The sequence below is a fragment of the Kogia breviceps genome, chromosome 1, assembly GCF_026419965.1.
Source record: "Kogia breviceps isolate mKogBre1 chromosome 1, mKogBre1 haplotype 1, whole genome shotgun sequence".
NCBI lineage: Eukaryota > Metazoa > Chordata > Mammalia > Artiodactyla > Physeteridae > Kogia > Kogia breviceps.
The window spans coordinates 60,310,593-60,330,992 of record NC_081310.1 but is presented as its reverse complement, the minus strand read 5'-3'; the positions used below and the strand labels follow the sequence as shown (position 1 = coordinate 60,330,992).

Here is a 20,400-nt window from a genome sequence, read left to right as displayed (position 1 = left end):
TAGAGTACTTATCACAGCACCTGGCCAATAGCAAGTGATCAGGAAATGGGGCAACTATTAAGCTGACTTGCCTACTTAAATATCATACTTCGCTGCATAATGCAGAGGTGACTGCCTGCTTATTACACTTTTTTAAAAAAAGAAATGGAAACATCACAAAGCTCTGAGAAGGTGGGGAGAGAAAAGAGGTGATAATAATTGTTTGGGTTTTCCTTAGAGACTATAGTCAGGAAATCACGCTCTCCAGAGGAGAACGGTTTTGGAAAAACAGCTTATCCTCATATGCCACCAGAGCTGTTTTCTTTCTTTTCTTTTCTTCCAGGTAAAAAGCTGCAAGGAAGTCTCCTCACATTTGAAAGCCTTTGGGGAGCTCATTAAATGGAGCCCATTTCCTAAGTGACCACCCATAGCAAATTTTCTGTAGTGCATATAATGAGTATTTCGATTGACAGGGCGTCTCATCTTGCCCTCTAAGAGAAATTGTGCCCCGAGCATGGTGCATCTGGTTGTTTACTGCTGCCCCAAGGCTCACAAAATGCTGCAAGCACAGCCTAGAAACCTGGAGATGTTAAGGCTGAAATAGTTCTAGAAAAGCAAAGGTTTTAAATCCTTTTACAGGACATGAGAAAGCACCTCAAGTTCTAATTAAGCTAAAGCAATTAGCCACCCACAGATACTTAACGGCTGCTTCCCATGGTCAGGCAATCATCTCTATTAAAACCCATTTTAAAGAAAGTAGCAGACCCAAAAGCTCCACTGCACACACTTCCCACAAATCAATTATGCCTTAGACACATTGAGTAAACACTCAGAGGCAAGCTCTGGGCCTGGCAGAGGGGGCTTTTAGGAAAAGAAGGCATCAGACCTGATGAGGTAATTGCAAAAAAAGGAGGCAGCAAGCAGCAAACAAGACACTTGGTGGTAACAAAATCCACTTGCAGAGGGGGACACTGGATCGCAGATGGGTTGAACAAAGCAAGACCAACTGAAGCCTCAGTTTCCCTGGCCTTAGAATTCCCTGGTTGGTGTAACAAGGCATCAACCCCACCCTGAAGGAGCACATCAAGCAGAAGCGTTTCTGCCTGCGTGCGACCAGACTACCGTCCAAACTGATGCTGCACAGGACTGTCCTCTCCCACGTCACAATGTGTCATGGAAGCACCAACAGGGTGCATCTGGCAGGTTCACAGCGAGTCCAATCCACTCAAGTTCTTGTGCTTTCCCCAGTCCAGTTAGGTCTAGTCAGTACTCCCTAAGTCTCCCTTTAGTGAGGGGAGTTCATTGTTGTTTCCAGCCCAAGGCTGTTTCCAGACTTGGCAATAGCAACAGCGACACAATGGTCAATGGTTAAGTGTTTGAAAATTAAGTACAGCCATCCTTCTGTCCACAGGGAATTGGTTCCAGGATGAATAGGTTTGCAGATACCAAAACCCACGGATATTTAAGTCCCTTATATAAAATGGCATAGTATTTGCATATAACCTATACACATCATCCCATATACTTTAAATGATCTCTAGATTACTTTTAATACCTAATGCAATGTAAATAGTTGTAAATACAATGTAAATGCTATGCAAACAGTTGCTGGCATGCCACATATTCAAGTTTTTGGAACTTTCTGGAACTTTCTTTTTAATATTTTCAATCCCTGGTTGGTTACATCTGAGAATGCAGAATCCATGCATACAGAGGACCAACTGTACCTTCCTCAAGAACTAGGGTTGTTTTTCAGTCCAGTCAAGTTAATCCAAAAACCCATTACTTCTCAACTGAACAAGAGACTTTTTTCTTTCCTGTAGATTTTTTTTTTTCTTTTGGATTTAGAAAATTTCTCAATCATAAAGGAGACATCAAAAATGCTGATCTAGATAAGCACTGTCCAACAGAAATAAGATTTAAAACTTTCCTAGGAGCCACATTAAAAAAAGCAAAAAGATATATGAAACTATTGTATTAGAATATTTTATTTAACCCATTCTAACAAAAAATTACTGTATAATCAATACAAAAGATTATTAATGAGATATTTCAGATTTTGTTTTCATACTTTCTTTTTCTAGTACCATATTGGACTGTGCAGATCTAGAGCTATCTTTAAATTGACATGGAAAGACTTCCACAATTCACTGCCCTATGAACAAGGAGTTTACTAAGATGTATAGCATGATCTCATTTTAACTATAAAAATCTGTTTCTGTGTGTTCAGATATGGATAGACAATAATCTGTAACACCAAAAGGTAATAGCAGTTATCTCTAAGAAGTAGAATTATGTATGGTTGGTCATTATTTTCTACTTTGTGCTCTTTTGTATTTTCTAAATTTCTTTGCAGTAAACATGTACTGCTTAAATTATCAGGAAAACTATAAAGCTAGCCTTAAAAAAAAAAAAAACTCTCCCTTATTTTAAGCTATACCACCCTGATCCTGCTGGCACTGCAGCCATTGTCCTATTTCCAGCTAACAGAAAGGATGGACAAACATAACACCCCCTGCCCCTTGTGCCAGCCACTGTCATACTTACAGCCAATCATCATGATGGCCACTGCAAAGATCTTCTCGATGTCTGTGGATGGGGCGATGTTCCCAAAGCCCACACTGGTGAGGCTGGTCATGGTGAAATACAACGAGGAGATGTACACAGAATTCTTGCTGGGACCCCCTTCCCATTTCCCTGAGCCGGACCCGTTAAACTGGTAAGGGGTGCCAATGTCCATTGCCAGCTGGTACAGCCAGCTGTTGTTGCGGATGGTCTTGGTGTCCTCGTCGAAGATCTCATAGTCCCCGATGCTGTACCAAATGCAGGCCATCCAGTGTGCAGCCAGCCCAAACACACACACCAGCAGGACCAGCACGGCTGCTCCATATTCAATGTAGTGGTCCAGCTTCCGGGCCACTCGCCCCAGACGGAGCAGCCGGACAACCTTCAGAGAGCTGAACAGGCTGCTGATGCCCTGGAAGAAGAGGAGCACAGGGTCAGGGCCAAGAAACAAAGATACTAACAACTCCTTCCCTCCACTCACCAGGGCTGGTCCTTCAGCACAGCGTATTCCCTGAGATGCAATATAAGGCAACCTTTAAAACATTGTTTCAAAGTAAGTCATAATATGGAGAAATGCTCATATATATTTGCATACTTATGCACAGTAAAATTAGAAGTTTTTCCAAGGTATATGGAAGGGAGATTTCCATTAGCTTTTTTTGTTTTTTACTTCCTTTAAAAAGCAAATAAAAAATAAGACAAATAAAATTGGAATTTTATTTTAATTATATTGTGTATAAGTATACAAATACATATGAGCATTTTTCCATATCATTACTCATTTAAAAATAATATTAAGCCCTCCAGAAAGTAGGCATAGAGGGAACTTTCCTCAACATAATAAAGGCCATATATGACAAACCCACAGCCAACATCATCTTCAATGGTGAAAAACGGAAACCATTTCCACTAAGATCAGGAACAAGACAGGGTTGCCCACTCTCAGCACTATTATTCAACATAGTTTTGGAAGTTTTAGCCACAGCAATCAGAGAAGAAAAAGAAATAAAAGGAATCCAAATCAGAAAAGAAGAAGTAAAGCTGTCACTGTCTGCAGATGACATGATACTATACATAGAGAATCCTAAAGATGCTACCAGAAAACTACTAGAGCTAATCAATGAATTTGGTAAAGCAGCAGGATGCAAAATTAATGCACAGAAATCTCTTGCATTCCTATACACTAATGATGAAAAATCTGAAAGTGAAATTAAGGAAACACTCCCATTTACCATTGCAACAAAAAGAATAAAATATCTAGGAATAAACCTACCTAAGGAGACAAAAGACCTGGATGCAGAAAATTATAAGACACTGATGAAAGAAATTAAAGATGATACAAATAGATGGAGAGATATACCATGTTCTTGGATTGGAAGAATCAACATTGTGAAAATGACTCTACTACCCAAAGCAATCTACAGATTCAATGCAAACCCTATCAAACTACCACTGGCATTTTTCAGAGAACTAGAACAAAAAAATTTCACAATGTGCATGGAAACACAAAAGACTTCAAATAGCCAAAGCAATCTTGAGAAAGAAAAACGGAGCTAGAGGAATCAGGCTCCCTGACTTCAGACTATACTACAAAGCTACAGTAATCAAGACAGTATGGTACTGGCACAAAAACAGAAATATAGATCAATGGAACAGGATAGAAAGTCCAGAGATAAACCCATGCACCTTTGGTCACCTTATCTTTGATAAAGGAGGCAAGAATATACAGTGGAAAAAAGACAGTCTCTTCAATAAGTGGTGCTGGGAAAACTGGACAGCTACATGTAAAAGAATTAAAGTAGAAAACTTCCTAACACCATACACAAAAATAAACTCAAAATGGATTAAAGACCTAAATGTAAGGCCAGACACTATGAAACTCAGAGGAAAACATAGGCAGAACACTCTATGACATAAATCACAGCAAGATCCTTTTTGACCCACCCGCTAAAGAAATGGAAATAAAAACAAAACTAAACAAATGAGACCTAATGAAACTTAAAATCTTTTGCATAGCAAAGGAAACCATAAACAAGACGAAAAGACAACCCTCAGAATGGGAGAAAATATTTGCAAATGAAGCAATGGACAAAGGATTAATCTCCAAAATTTACAAGCTGCTCATGCAGCTCAATATCAAAAAAACAAACAACCCAATCCAAAAATGGGCAGAAGAACTAAATAGACATTTCTCCAAAGAAGATATACAGGTTGCCAACAGACACATGAAAGAATGCTCAACATCATTAATCATTAGAGAAATGCAAATCAAAACTACAATGAGATATCATCTCATACCAGTCAGAATGGCCATCATCAAAAAATCTACAAACAATAAACGCTGGAGAGGATTTGGAGAAAAGGGAACCCTCTTGCACTGTTGGTGGGAATGTAAATTGATACAGCCACTATGGAGAACAGTATGGATGTTCCTTAAAAAATTAAAAATAGAACTACCATACAACCCACTAATCCCACTACTGGGCATATACCCTGAGAAAACAATAATTCAAAAAGAGTCATGTACCAAAATGTTCACTGCAGCTCTATTGACAATAGCCAGGACATGGAAGCAACCTAAGTGTCCATCAACAGATGAATGGATAAAGAAGATGTGGCACATATATACAATGGAATATTACTCAGCCATAAAAAGGAATGAAACTGAGGTATTTGTAGTGAGGTGGATCGACCTAGAGACTGTCATACAGAGTGAAGTAAGTCAGAAAGAGAAAAACAAATACCATATGCTAACACAGATATATGGAATCTAAAAAAAAAAAAAAAAATGGTCATGAAGAACCTGGGTCAAGACGGGAAAAGATGCAGACCTATTAGAGAATGGACTTTGAGGATATGGGGAGGGGGAAGGGTAAGCTGGGGCAAAGTGAGAGAGTGGCATGGACATATATACACTACTAAATGTAAAATAGATAGCTAGTGGGAAGCAGCCACATAGCACAGGGAGATCAGCTCAGTGCTTCATGACCACCTAGGGGGGTGGGATAGGGAGGGTGGGAGGGAGGGAGATGCAAGAGGGAAGAGATATGGGGACATATGTATATGTATAACTGATTCACTTTGTTATAAAGCAGAAACTAACACACCACTGTAAAGCAATTATATTCCAATAAAGATGTTAAAAATAAATAAATAAAATAATATTAAGGGTTGTAACATTTCATAGTAAGTAATGAAATATTTTAAGAATTGCATATTTATTTCATATTGTATATTTCACTCTATACTGTGCATACATATACAAATATTTATGTGTTGAAAAACAGGAAACACACATGAAAAAACATATAAAACATTAACAGTTGTTACTGCTGCACTGTCAAGTTATGGAATTACAGGCAATTTTTGTTATATTTGTCTATATTTTTGTTACGCTTATATATATTTACTTTACAATTACAAAAAAAAATTTTAAAATAAAAATAAAGAAACAGCTGAGAAGAATAAAGAACTGAGATTCTGTTTTCTCGGGAAAGTTACAAATTCTTGGAAGGCTACATCACTTCCCTCAGGCCAGGGATACAATCAGACACAATGTACTTAATCACAATCAATCAAGGAATCTCAGAGCCAGAAGAAGCCTGATTTCACCTGGCCGAACCTCCTCCTTCCAGTCCCACCAGGACAGGCCTATTCTCCAAATAGTAGTTCTGTAGGGAATAGCACTGTGAGAGGGGCAGGAATATCAGTGTAGAAATATGTAAAATGGTGTCTGATGCCCACATAAGCCACTAACTTCCTATGTGAATGTGGACAATGCAGCTACCTCTTAGATCCCTTGTCTAGACAATGTCGGAGGTGGGACTTCTCCAAATGCTCATGTACTTTTATCTCCAAAGGGAACTGAAACATATTACAGAAGCTGTACATTCAAAACGTCAAAACTCCTATTCCAAAGTGATTCCAAGGTGTAGGGAAAGGAGATTTCCATTAAACTTTTCCTACTTCTATTAAAAAGCGAACAAACAAGCAAATGGCATAAAGACATTTCTTTGAACTAAGACTTCGGTCTCCCTTACTTAGCAAAAATCCAGCAGCAGAATGATGCCCTTCACCAGGTAGAATGAATTACTTTTCACTATCCTAAGGACTGGACAGTTTCCAGGTCACTGCTATTCTCTTTTGTCCTCCATACCCTTAATGACAACCCCCAAGGGTTAGGATACATCACAGACAGAAGGAAAACGTGTAAATGCTTTCTAGTGAGACTGTGTCAGAGGCTCACCGAGGCTGCTTTCTTCTGCTGGGCACATAGCTAACCACATTTCCCAGCCTCTTTCCATCTGGGTGGGTCTCTGGAACTAGTTCTGGCCAGTAGAATGTGAGGTGAAATGAGTGTCATTTCGAAGCCAAGACAGCTAAAAGTTAAGTGTGCTTTCTCTACAAGCTTTCTTTCCCCTGGCATGCGTTCCTTGAGGCCAAGTACTGAAGATGGTGGATGTACAGCATGGAAGGGGCCTGGGTACCTGAAAGACTATGTGGAACACCCCCTCCCCACCAAATCATCTTGAAACCAATTGTGATGTCAATAAAAAAAGGAACCTCTGAAGTAAGCCACTGAAACTTTTGGGGATATTTGTTACAGAAGCTATCATTAGCTGTCTCTGACAAATGAGCACACAAAACATATGGAGCATAGCCTTGGCAATAAAAACCACAGATTAGGTTACCACAAATTATTTCACTGAGGTAGGGGTGAAGGAGGTGGGATTTATTGCCCTTAAAAAAACAAACAAACAAACAAACCGGGACTTCCCTAGTGGCACAGTGATTAAGAATCCGCCTGCCAATGCAGGGGACATGGGTTCGATCCCTGGTCCGGAAAGATCCCACATGCCGTGAAGCAACTAAGCCCATGCACCACAACTACAGAGCCTGTGCTCTAGAGCATGCGAGTTGCAACTGCTGGGCCCACATGCCACAACTACTGAAGCCCACGTGCCTAGATCCCATGCTCTGCAACGAGAAGCCCACGCACTGCAACGAAGAGTAGCCCCCTGCTCGCCACAACTAGAGAAAGCCCGTGCGCAGCAACAAAGACCTAACTCAGCCAAAAATAAATTAAAATTTTTTTAAAAACCCAAATAACAGTTTTGTAACCATAAAACTCACAAAAGAAATAATCATTTCTGGCCCAACATACACCTGCAAACAGATAATAATGGGTTTTTCTAGGCCAAGGGACTACATCCCCAGGGTCGGTTCATCCAAACTGCTAACTATGACGAAGTTTACCGTTGGCATGTCCAGTATTCATCCTCTGGATCCCCTTTTCCCTCCATGTGCTTTTCTCAAAACTCTGCCATGAGAAAATCCTCATATTAAGGTGTAAAAGACTGATGAGGGTAAATGGATATCCTCTCTCCAAGAGTATTTGCATTTTATCAGAGGGAAACCAGCTTCCAATAGTGGCATTCAAAGCACCCACAGCCTGGATGAAGGAGATATTTGGGGAGGCAAAGGAGCCTTTTTGATGACTCAGAAATCAAACACATATAAGCAGCCACTTATTCGCCACCTCCTCATAAAGAGGTTCCTGAAATCATCTTTCAAAGCAGTTCTACTCTGAAGCAGAACTTATTACCCAGGGCAAAATGACTGCCTTGTCATTTTTTCCTCACTCATATTCAACCCAAAGCATCATTTATGGAGAACCAACTATGTACTCCGTGGGCTAATGCTACAGGGAAGAGATTAAAATGGTGCTGTCTTTGTCTTCTTGCTCACTATTGCGTCTTCAGCTCCTGGTATGTGGAGGATGCTTGATAGAAAGAAAGGAGAGAGGAAGCAAAGCCTAATAACTAATGAGGGATAATAAATAACTAATTAGTTATTAGCAAACACCTAATAACTAATATGATTAATGAAGAGATACTTCTACCTAATAGTCACAGAACTTGAGAGCTGAGAGGGAGCATAGAAATCATCTAGTCCAGCTCCTCTGAGCCCAGAAAAGTTTTCTAGAGCTCCCTTAAGGAATGGTCATTGAGCCTCTCCTTGAACTCTCCCGTACCTCTTGAAGATCCCATTCTGTGGCAGGCATTCACAGAGATGAACAACTGGGTCCCATCACCTTTCACATCTCCCTTATGCTCCATCCGCACTTCATCCTTCTTCCTTTATCCATCCCTTCCCAGTGGCCACCGCATCACATGCAACTACTACCCAAAGGCTATGCTATCCTCTGGCCATATACTCCAGACAACACAAGCATCCCAGACAGTGGATGCATACTGGCATCTCTGTGCCTGCTCCCTCAGCCCAGAATGCCCAGGTCCCCACTTTCTGCCAGCTGGTGCACTAGTTATCCTTCAGTTCTGCCACCACCTCCACCCTACAGATTTCCAGGACCACCCTGGAGTACAACCGATCCCTCACCCCTCCATGTGTCCACGGTATTCTGTATCCATCACTTTGCATTAAAGTTTCCTATACCCGGTTCCCCAACTACATCAGAACTACATTTTCCTGAAGGTAGCAGCCATTTGTTATTCATTTTAGAAGCTTCTTATATTGGGTGGAATAGTGTTCTTCCCCAAATTCAAGTCTTTCCCAGAACCCCAGAATGTAACCTTAGGTGGAAATAGGGCCACAAGTGCAGGTATAGTTCGTTAAGATGAGGTCATATTGGAATATGGTGGACTCAGAATCCAGTATGACAGGTGTCCTTATAAGACAAACACAGAAAGACACGTGTGACTAAGAATGCAGAGGTTGGAGTGATATGTCTTCAAGCCAAAGAATGCCAAGGATTACCAGCAACACCAGAAGCTAAGAGAAAGGCATGGAACAGATTCTCTTCTAGAGCCTTCAAAGAGAGGATGGCTCAGCTGACACCTTGATTTTAGATGTCTAGCCTCCAGAACTGTGAGAAAATAAATTTCTGCTGTATTAAGCCACCCAGTTTGTGGTAATTTGTCACAGCAGCCCAAGGAAACTAATATATCTATATAAGGTTTAAAGCCAGCACCTTCTCAGAGAGGGTCTCAAATGTTTTCTAAACTAAATTGAAGACTTTGGCTTATGAGAGAATTCTTTCTCATTTTAATGAGCTTCTGGAACAATATAAAATAAGCACTTCCTCACTGTGTTATCTGTGTATACACAGATGCTCTATTATATGGTTTTGCATCAGTTCCCTCTTATTGCACTAACAGTTGGAATTCTAGCTGTTTAAGAGCATTTCAAGCTATTAATTTGGGTTTTTTTCCTTATTTGCCTGAAGTTCAGTGGATTAGATAAATAGAATATTCCAAACTTTTTTAAAATTTTAGTACGCTAAAAATATGACAGCACCATATGGTAGAGAATCACATTTCCCCAGGGACTTCTTATAACAGAAGTCCTGCCTCACATTTAGATAGTTCCAGAGAGTTCTTTATCAAAACCTTAAAATTATGAAGAACCAAGGATTTCAAGTTGAGTCCACATGGCTGGAGGAGAGTGAGAACGTGGGCTGGTGATACTCACCATTGAAGGCCAACAGGTATGACTGGAAGGAAGCCTTCTGAAATCTCAATAACCTCAGTTATAGTGATCTTGATGTTATTCAGATTGAAATGGACATTTGGTAATTATCAGATTCATTTGTGTGTGAACTATCAAGTTTTGCCTATTTACCCAGACCAAATTATTTCGTTAACTTGGGCTATACCTTGCCTCAACTAGCCATATTCACCAATCTTCTGCTTTTTTTTTCCTGTCGTACACATGAAAATAACACTGTCACGGATTGATGACAAAGTGTTATTGAAAAGAACAACTCAGTCTTTCGGGTTCTTGCAAAGTTTCCCCAGGCTTCCAAGTCTGTGTGGTGACACATAGCATCCACAGCAAATTCTGAAGGTACACTCCTATTTTTTTTTGATTGCTTTCAACCTCACATTACTCAAAATTACTCTTCTCCCACATCCTCCTCCAGCTAAAGGTCTCCTTCATATGCTTCCTCAGAGTCCTCTAGCATTTATCCTCATGCAGAGAGAAATTTCCAGCCTCAGGATTTTCATGGATTGTTCCCGCCACCTTCCTGCTTTAGTTGAAACCGGCTCTCCCAAGCACCTTGCTTTTCCCCATCCTGGAGCTAGGAGTAGGGAGTTTCAAACTCCACACTTCCATCTTCCCAATAAGAGTTGTTTGACACTCAAAAAAAAAAAAAAAAAAAAACTCGCCTTCTCACCTTCTTTAAGATTCATGCCATCGAGCAATACCACCTCCTCATTATTGTCATCTGATTATTGATAGTTAACATCTACTGAATGCTTACAAATATACCAGAACTTGGGCTTCATCTTTTATTAATTATCCTATTTATCAACTTCTCTGTCCCTCCCTTTCATCACCTGGCTGCCAGTCCATCTCCTGCTATCAGCATGGGGAAAATCATTCAACACTCCAGTCTCTCTACTCTCCCAGTAACCTTCACCCCCCTCCACATCCTGGGCCTGGTCATCACTGGGAACCACTCCATCTCTGAAATCTTACACACCAGCATTCAACACAATGACTTCACACTTCCATTCCTCCCACTTTCTCCTTTATCCCATCCAACCTGCTCTTGGGCTTCTCTTTCATATCTCTATCACCATCTTTTTTTCCAACCATCAGCTGTCTCCAGATTTCACCGCCTTTCACATCATACTCAACCCTGTTACATCCCTTCAAGTACCTTCCCCCCACCCTCACAATCTCTCTCCTTGCCCTCTCGCCCCATTTTCCCTGCCAAACCCAGCAGCACAGGGACTGGGCTATCATTTCCGTTCTCAGCTAAGTCCCCAGATGCTTCTCACCCAAACTTCTCCTCTTCCATTGAGCAACCCCCTCTCCCATTTCCATCAACAGCTATTCCAAATCTTCACTACTCTCTTCAAGATCCCACCTGACCTGGGCCTTCTTATCCTCAGCCAACATTATCTCCCCATTCAGAGAGAGAGCAGAGGCCATTAGTATCAATTCTCATCTACCTTCCACCTTCACAAACACGAGCATGAGCCTTTGCACCATCCTTCCATACTGGACCAAAACTCACTCCTCACCCACCCAGGTACAGCACCCCATCAACCATTCACCCTTCTCTCTATTCCCTTCCTTTGTCTTTAAATCTCCCCTTCACAGACTCATTTCTCTTGACTATAATCATACTACCGTCTCTAGTCCTATGCAACTCTCCAGATATATTAACTCTCCTTCTCTTCCTGAAACCATAATCAACACACAATGGCTCAGTTTCCTCATTTCCCAACCCACCGTACTCAAATGTCCACTTGCACCACTTCCCTGAATCGACTGTCTCAAAGGTCACCAGTCACCTTCTAATTGTCATACCTTCAGCGTTTGATACCTGTAATGGGCATGTGACATTCTTCATGGCCACACAGGGTCTACAATGTCTGCCTATGTTTGGGAAATCACCATCTTACCAAATAGAGCTCACCTCCCACCCAGAAGTTGAAGACACCATAAACCTTCCTCTGCAGCTTCCTTTGCAGCTAATGGGCAAGCACATGACCTAGAACCTGCCCATCAGAGACACCCACCCCAGTCGCTGGATGGTATCCAATGGAGGAACTGTGCAGGACCCCTTTTGCAAGAGCATGGCAGCATCACCCAGTTCCCAGAGGCAGCAGGAGCGATTCTGGAATTGATACCCAGGGTCCACTGATGTGCTGTCAGCACTGCACGTTTCGAGTCCACGTCCAGTATCAACAGCAGTGGTATGTTCACTGGACCAGCTCTGCTATATGATCTGGGGCATTGTTCCTAGCAGTATAGCCTCCAAATGTTTTCTGTAGCTAACATCCTTTTTTCTTTTTTTCTCAAGTTCTAGAATTTATATACCAGTGCTATTCTCAATAGACACAAACTGAAAATCACTCATATTGTGATACACATTGGAATAAATTAATTAATAGTTAAATGTTTACACTATGAAATCCTATGCAACAATGGCAACACATGATCACAACAACAGGCAACCATATAGGTATATTCACAAACAACATAAGGAATAAAAAAGCCCAATCCAAAAGTGGTTATCCTGTGTCATAACTGAATAACCTTTTTCCTCCTTACATTAGCCAGACTTGAACCCTGATTACTATCACAATGTGGGATGGACTCTCCTCCCTTAGTTCCCACAACACGTCTTTTTTTTTTTTTTAACATCTTTATTGGAGTATAATTGCTTTACAATGGTGTGTTAGTTTCTGCTTTATAACAATAATTCCTCAAAGCATTGCTCTTGGACTTTTTCTCTTCACAGTATACCCCTTTCTCTGGGCAGCTGCATCCATTAATGTGGCTTTAACCACCATCTATATACTAATTACCTGTAAATCCATCTCTCCAAACCAGACATTTCTCCTGATCTTAAGACCCCTATGGGCATGTCACTGGGATACCCCATGGCTTCCTCAGTCTGACATGTCTAACCCTCAGCCCAGCTCCTATTCCCCAGCTTGGAGAATGTGCCCAAGGTATAGTCTCCCAAGTGATAAAACTAGATGTCTTCATCTTAGCTATGCAAACTTTTAATTGAATGTTCTTTTTACAAGGGTGATGCTAAGGCATATCAGTATTCCAATGCATAATTTGCTGCCATTTGGATAAAAACAGAAAAATATTTTCTTGTCTCTACACATAATATCTATGGAACTATACATAAGATACTAGAAACACTGATGGTCCCAGGAAGGGAGAGTCTTCATTGTAATATCCTTTTGAATGTTATACCATGTGAATTTTTGTTTATCCCAAAATTTTAAAAATTAAATTATAAAAATAATTAAATACAAGTTTTAAAATATGACCCAACCCTGCTTAGAACCATTCAATGGCTTTCATTGTCTTCTGAATAAAATTCCATTAGTTTAGCAAAAAAAAAAAAAAAAAAAACAGACCTTTGTAATTTGGTCTTGGACAGCTTCATCATTCACTGCTTCCCTCCTAGGCATCCTCTGCTTTAATCATATCAAATTATTTGTGATTCCACAATCACACTATGCCCTCATGCCTTCACACATGCTGTTCCTTCAGACTCAAGCACTATTCCCCTGGTTGTCTGCCTGACAAACCCTTACCCATCCTTAAGGACATTTCTCAATACCCCAGTGGTAGAGGATGAGTCACATATTTATTACTAAAATTGTGACTGTATCAAGTTTAAAAGTAGTTCACCTTTCAAAATAAATATTAGAGTGAATTCAAATTTATCCCAATAATAGTATTTCTCTGTTTAAATTCTAATTTGCTTTTTTGACCCATAGAAAAAGCAGTATAGGAACGGTGGCACTCTAGAAACTGTGGATCTGATATCATATTCAGGAACATAATCCACTGAGTGTCTGTGATGGTTAATTTTATGTGTCCACTTGACTGGGACACAGGGTGCCCAGATATTTGGTTAAACATTATTCTGGGCGTGTCTGTGAGGGTGATTCTGGAGTGAGATGAAATCAACAGACTGAGTAAAGCAGATCACTCTCCCTAGTGTGGGCAGGCCTCGTCCAATCCACTGGAGGCCTGAATTGAACTAAAAGTAGGATAAGGGAGAATTCATACTCTCTGACTGCTTTCAAGCTGGGATATCAGTCTTCTTCTGCACTCAGACTAGAACTTAACCACCTCTCCTGGGTCTCCAGCTTGCAAATGGTGGGATTATGGGGCTTCTCAGCCTCCATAATCACCATAATCCAATAATCCTGATCATAGATAGTGATAATATTTATTTTTTATATATTTATAATATATATACATCCTACTGGTTGTTTATCTGTAGGTCCCTGACTAATACAGGGTCTTAGTGGGAGAAAGGTTGAGAACTGCTAGTCTAACACATAACACAGTCATCTCTCCCATGATGCCTTTCCTGATACCCACAGGCAGAGTTCAACATGCCCTGCACTAGACTCCCGTGACTGGTCCTTGATTCATTCTTCCAACAAATACTTACTAAGCACCTATAATATGAAGCAAACATGGTTTCAAACACTGATAATAGATCAGTGATGAACTAGACCAATATCCTCACCCTTCTGGCACTTTCATTCAATTGGGAAAGACAGACAATAAGCAAAATAAGTAAAATAAATAGTATGTTATATGTTATGACAATAACATGAAAAACTAGCAGGAAATGAAAATAAGGAGTGCCAGGAAGAGGGGGTGACACTCAGTGTTAAATAGGGCTGTGAAGGAAAACTTCACTGAGATCTTGGCATTTAAGTAACAGTTAGTGGAGATGAGAATCTGAGCCACCAGAGCATCTAAGGGAAGCATGCTCCAGAAAGAGAGAGCAGCAAGTACCAAATGTCCTGGGGTAGGAAGGTCACATGGTTTTTATATTAGGCTGGCAGGCCCTTGAGATCAGGAAACACAACTTCCATGAGAGTAATAGTTAATTATTTTAATTTAATGAAAATAGCAATTTACTGAGTACTTACTAAGTGCCAGACATAGTAAGGGCTTTACAAGCATTATCTCATTTAATCCTCTTAATCTTGTGAGGTAGGTATATTATATATCCAATTTACAGATGAAGAAACTGATAGAGTCATTTGTCCAGAATCACACAGGTAGAAAGTAGCAGAGCTGCAATCTGAACTCTGACCAACTGACTCTCAAGAGTATGCTTTTCAGGCTCTGCTCTAAAGACTCCACCTTTAATTTCCCGTCTTTTGAATTCTAGCTCCTTGCAGATGTTCAATAAGTGTTTGTTGAATGGAAACTCACCCTGAGACTTCCTCCAAGGAGAAGTGACAGTACTAAGTCTAGCGGTCTGTTATAAGGATTTACTACTTTATAAACAGGGCTTGGTTTGTTTGTTATCTTTAAAACAGAGATGACTTCAAGAATAAATGTTCCATGATGATCCCACCCCTCTGAGAACTGCAGGTCCATTTTAACTGCATAATGGAATAAACTGGCTTACCAGAACTTATCGGAGGTTACTCCCTGAAGCTTAAATATAACTAGCTTCCCTTTCACTGCTTCAACATTTTACTTCAGTCTCATTTAATTTGATTCAGTCATTTTCTGAAAACTTAGTACAGGAAGACATAGCCCAGAGCTACCAGTGATACAAAAACCAAGGCAGACGCAATCCCCTGTCCTCACAGCGCCTACGATCAGACCACAGAGAAGAACACAGCCTGCAAATGACACAGCCTGAAAACACAGACCGCAATGTGGCAGCAAACACAAGTTAGCTGCCACTATAAAGACTGAAAGAGCACAAGTCTGGTGGCGGTGCATAAAGGGAATTTGTTTCTAGTTCACTTAACAGGTCTGTGGACCATATTCAGGGGAAGGATGTGGTTAGGAAGTATAGGGGTGCTTTTAGCCAGAAATGGGATAGCTTGCAACCTTCCATTGGTTTAATCCAATAATGTATCCAAAAGGCACATCTACAGTCTTCTTAGAAAACAATCATTGAAGGAAGTTCAGAAATTTCGCTTAAATCCATCCACTTTCTTTCTGTTTACAACTCAAACCATAAAATAAACGGTGTATTTAGATGTGATATTATACCATCAGGCTCTTTTTCTTTCTAGAGGCTCCAAAAATGGAAATCTTTATCACTGGCCAAATAAAATCCAAAGGATATAGTATACAGAATCTGGTTTTATCAAGCCATGTCTCTGTCTTTCTCAGAATAGTAATCTCAGGTTTTCTTCTTCCAGGGGAGTGAAATGAATCCAAGTAGCCTAGACTGTACTTTCTCTCCTATGAAGGAAGCAATAAAATTATGTTGTGTCTGCAAGTCTGATATTGCTGCAGAATCAGCCATGCCCTCAATCTGCTTTAGGCTGATTTAAATTATCAGAGAAATTAAGTCAAATCAATGGCACAGGTGAAAATCCCAGTGACTTCCAGGAGGGTCATGTCTGTAGGAGTTTTCAGCACAGGGGTCCAAGTAGGGCACTGGTTCACCAATCGTTGCCTGGCCAGAGCTCTTGACAGGAAACAACACTGATATTATGAAAGCATCATCATCTTAACTAGTAACATAATGAAGAACTCGATTGTGCCTCCAGACCACAGGTGATAACACTAATTCATGGAGAGGAAAGGTGCAGATCATTCCCCATGCAATCTAATTTGGCTTAAAATACACCCTCCTTCCCCAAACATGATGCACTTCATTCTCATCTTCACCCAAAACCAAGCTTCAGAAAGACCCCAGAAAGACCCCCAAAGCTATAAAGTGGCCCCCAAATGTATAGCTTCATGACAAGCATTAGGAAGATGGGGTATGGCCTTGAGGCCTCCACCAGGGCGGCGAGGAGGGATAACTCATGCAGCTGGTTTAGATGTGGGAAAGGTTCCTGAGGTTTGGGGAGCCTGGCAGAGCGAACAGCAGGCCAGTAGCCCACACACCCAGGTTGTATCTGTGAGAACTGGGGCAGGTGTGAAGTATTCCCAGAGCTCGGGAACTAGCTCACCCACACTGGGCAAGAAAAATCCCCAGGGAACAGAGCATTCCAGGACAAGAGCTACACAAGCTGCTGGGCACACTTCTGAGGGATCACAGGGAACTCAAAGAAGGGTCCCTGGCGTAGGCTATGGGGTCGGCTTAGCCCCAGGACACTTCTCGATGTTACTGACACACATGGCACTGAGAAAGGGATGGGGAGAAACAGAAGACTCTCAGATGACAGCATGGTCCTAACTTCAGGGATTCCTAGGTTTAAGGTAATAAGAACTCCCTTCTGGCTAGGAGAAGGGTCTGTGCTTCGCCTTTAATATTGTTCACGGTTTTAACTCTGTCCCATCTTCACAATAGATTGAAAGCCCTCAAGGGCTATTCCTCCGTGCAGCCTCAGCAGCGGGTGGTGATGGGATCCTTCTAGACTCTTCCATTCCATGAAGCAACTGACAGACACAGAGCTTCACTCTACTAACATTTGGCCCTCCGAGAGTCTCTGTAGGAATATTGTAAGGAAAAGTTATGGCTCCTTTAAGAGGCTTCTGGTAAGTATAGAGCTCCAAACTTTACGGAAGCAGGTGGAAGTAAGTAAAGATAATCACCATTCTGTGTGGTTAAACGAATCAGCAACTACAGCTTTGGGGAATAAGAGAAGCCACAGAGAAAAGAAATTATTTTCTCATTAGAAAAAAAAAAGGCCACCATGAGGAGGTCCCACATACACGCAAAGCCACATGTAGGACTCAGGCTTGGGGCCAGGCCCTGCCTCTGCGATGCTCTTACTAACTCTGTGACCCTAGTAGTTACTCAACCTCTCTGAGCCTCATTTCTTCACATCTAAAGCGGAGGAAATGCATTTACACAGGGTTAATGCTCACAGAAGTATTAGCTATTGTTGTCGTTACTCAAGAAGTGGTCGGCTTGCTTTCCTTCAGCTGTAAAAATTCAGCCAAAAAAAAAAAAGAAAAAGTCACAAAGGGGAGAAACTATCTGCCCTCAGCAAAAAGGAGAGAAAGGATCTGAAATGTCAGAAAGAAGTCACCTCTAGGTGGAGATTAATAAAGAGGGAAAATAATACCCCTTCTCTGAAAAGGTGCAAACAAGCAGTCAAGGGTATTCAACAGTCAAGGGTGTACGCTCAGGAAAGCAGGCAGGGGTCCTGGCCTTGTGCTTCTGGACGCAGCAGAGCCCCAGGGGTAAGTGAAAGTCAGTCTCGCCTGATGTTGGGCTGCAACCCGCAAGCTTTGTAACTGCCCAGCCTCAAGACCGAAGAAAGAGCCCAGAGACAGCAAGAGACATCAAAGGATTACTGGACAAGGGACTCTTACGCAGGCTGAGGCAGAAGGTCCTGAGCAACACCACATCATACACAGCAGGCAGCGGGCAGAACATGGCAGCATCGCAGGTTAGCATTTATAGAGGAAGTGACGGTCAGGTTGGCTCATCAGTTACCAGGGAAACCAGCAGCTGGGGCACGTCCCTCACAGCCCCTCAGGTTAACAACCAACACAAGGGCAGATGTCTTCCTTTAATAAGCTAGCAGGTGGACCTGTTCTGGCCTAAGCATGAGAACAATCGCTAGCTGGGGTGGGGACAAGCATGCTCATGTGAGTAGGGTGCAGGTGAAGCGGGGACTGGTTCAGAGGGCATACAAAGGGCAAGAGAACAGCCATGTTGAGTGGCCTGGCCATACACCTGATAAGGATATGAAAGCCCGAGGATATCTGGAAATCTAACAGAACACAACTTACACCTAGGTATTTGTATTTCTAAATGCGCTTTAAAGATCTAGCACTTTGACTACAATGATTAGAAATTATTAAAATAACTAACATGCCACCTAGAAGTTTATTGTGATGGAAAAGTAGTGTATAGACCCTGACCTGTCAACCCCATGCTGCTAAGTCATAACAAATAATAACCACAATAATTCATTAAGCACTTGCAATATGCCAAGCAGTCCTAACTCATATGCATTAACTCACTTGATTCTTATAACTATCCGATAGGATAAATAGTATAATTCTCTCCATTTTATATAAATGTATGGACTTTTTATGAATTAACTGATGGACAAGAAACCATGGGGGATGATGAGTTGCAATCAGATTTTAAAAACAACAATAAAATCAAACCCTTCCGCAGCTGTTCCAAAGACACAACGAGCCTGCCCTTTTCCTCCATTCACTCAGGAAGTCCTCCCCCAAAGCCAGCTTGGCTATAGTAGGAGAGACTGATGATTGCCACCTTCTCTTCTAGCAGTGAGTAGGCTGTGTGTATATACAGCAAGTAGCAGAATGAAAAAGTAAAAAACAAAAGCAGTGGTAGAATGAAAAGATGATGCTCCTTCCATCACCTAAAAACCAATGACACAAAAAAGCTTAGATTTGAACTGTGCTGTATTTGTACAGACTGAGGGCTCTGGGCTCTTAAAAGGTGACCAACCTGCAGACAGGCAGGATGGCATCCCAGCACTACCCAGGGCAGCACCTCATGCATGTTCCTTGGAGACCCCGTAAATACGGGTTCCCCACACAAAACAGTCCCAGTGACAGGAAACTGGCTCCAGTTCTTTAAGTGCTGTTTATTATTCAAATCACTTCACCAAAGCCACTGATGCCCAGAGAGGGGAAGAGACTAACCCAAAGGCCAGTGGCCAAGCTGGGGCCATTTTGCAGGTCTTCCAACTCTCAGCTGGTACACAGAGCTATAGTGAGGCTATAGCAAAAAAATTCATAGGGACATCTTTTGGAAAATTAAAATCTAAAGCTCTACAAGTGAGTGCTGGTGGCACTGTTGATATTATTTATAAATGGTTTTTAAAGTCATGATGCATTTATAGACAGTAATTTAAGTCCCTTCCTGGTGATAGTAGGACACAGTACCATATTTATACAGAAAAGAGCTCTCAGCTGCAAAGGCCTCCAGGCAAGCAAACAGAGCCACAGTTCTCCAGCCCAGAAAGCAGATGGCCAAAGGAAGCTGCCAAAGGGTGGGACCACTAAATGGCCCAAACCTATATGCAGGACATAAGCCTCACTCAAGAGTCCTGGGATGACAGAAGTTTGGATCAGGAGGGGACCCCAGGGATCACAGAGCCCACATCCACCATCTTACAGATAAAAAAACAAAGGTGCAGGGAGAGCTCACTGTATCCATGAAACAAGGATTCCCCATTCTCCCCTCCGCAGCCCCCAGAAATCTCAGATTTAATTCTCTCTCTAACATACCCTATCCCCTTCCCTGTCTCATTTTTCTCCAGACCATTTATAGTAGTTCCTCCTTACCTGTGGGGGTACATTCCAAGACCCCTAGTGAATGCCAGAAACTGCATATAGAACCAAACCCTATCCAGTTGATCCTTGAACAATGCAGGGGTTAGGGGTGTCAATCTCCCGAGCAATCGAAAATCT

The 20,400-nt window shown here is 41.5% G+C and overlaps 1 protein-coding gene across 2 annotated transcripts in view; it reads right to left on the bottom strand.

Annotated features, from left to right (window-relative positions):
• Positions 1–20,400, bottom strand: part of KCNH1 (potassium voltage-gated channel subfamily H member 1) — a 422,184-nt gene that overhangs the window by 239,102 nt on the left and 162,682 nt on the right. For both annotated transcript variants that reach the window (XM_067032186.1, XM_067032191.1), the window contains exon 7: positions 2,527–2,956. In XM_067032186.1, the coding sequence (XP_066888287.1) occupies positions 2,527–2,956 (430 nt within the window). The remainder of the gene's footprint in view (positions 1–2,526; positions 2,957–20,400) is intronic.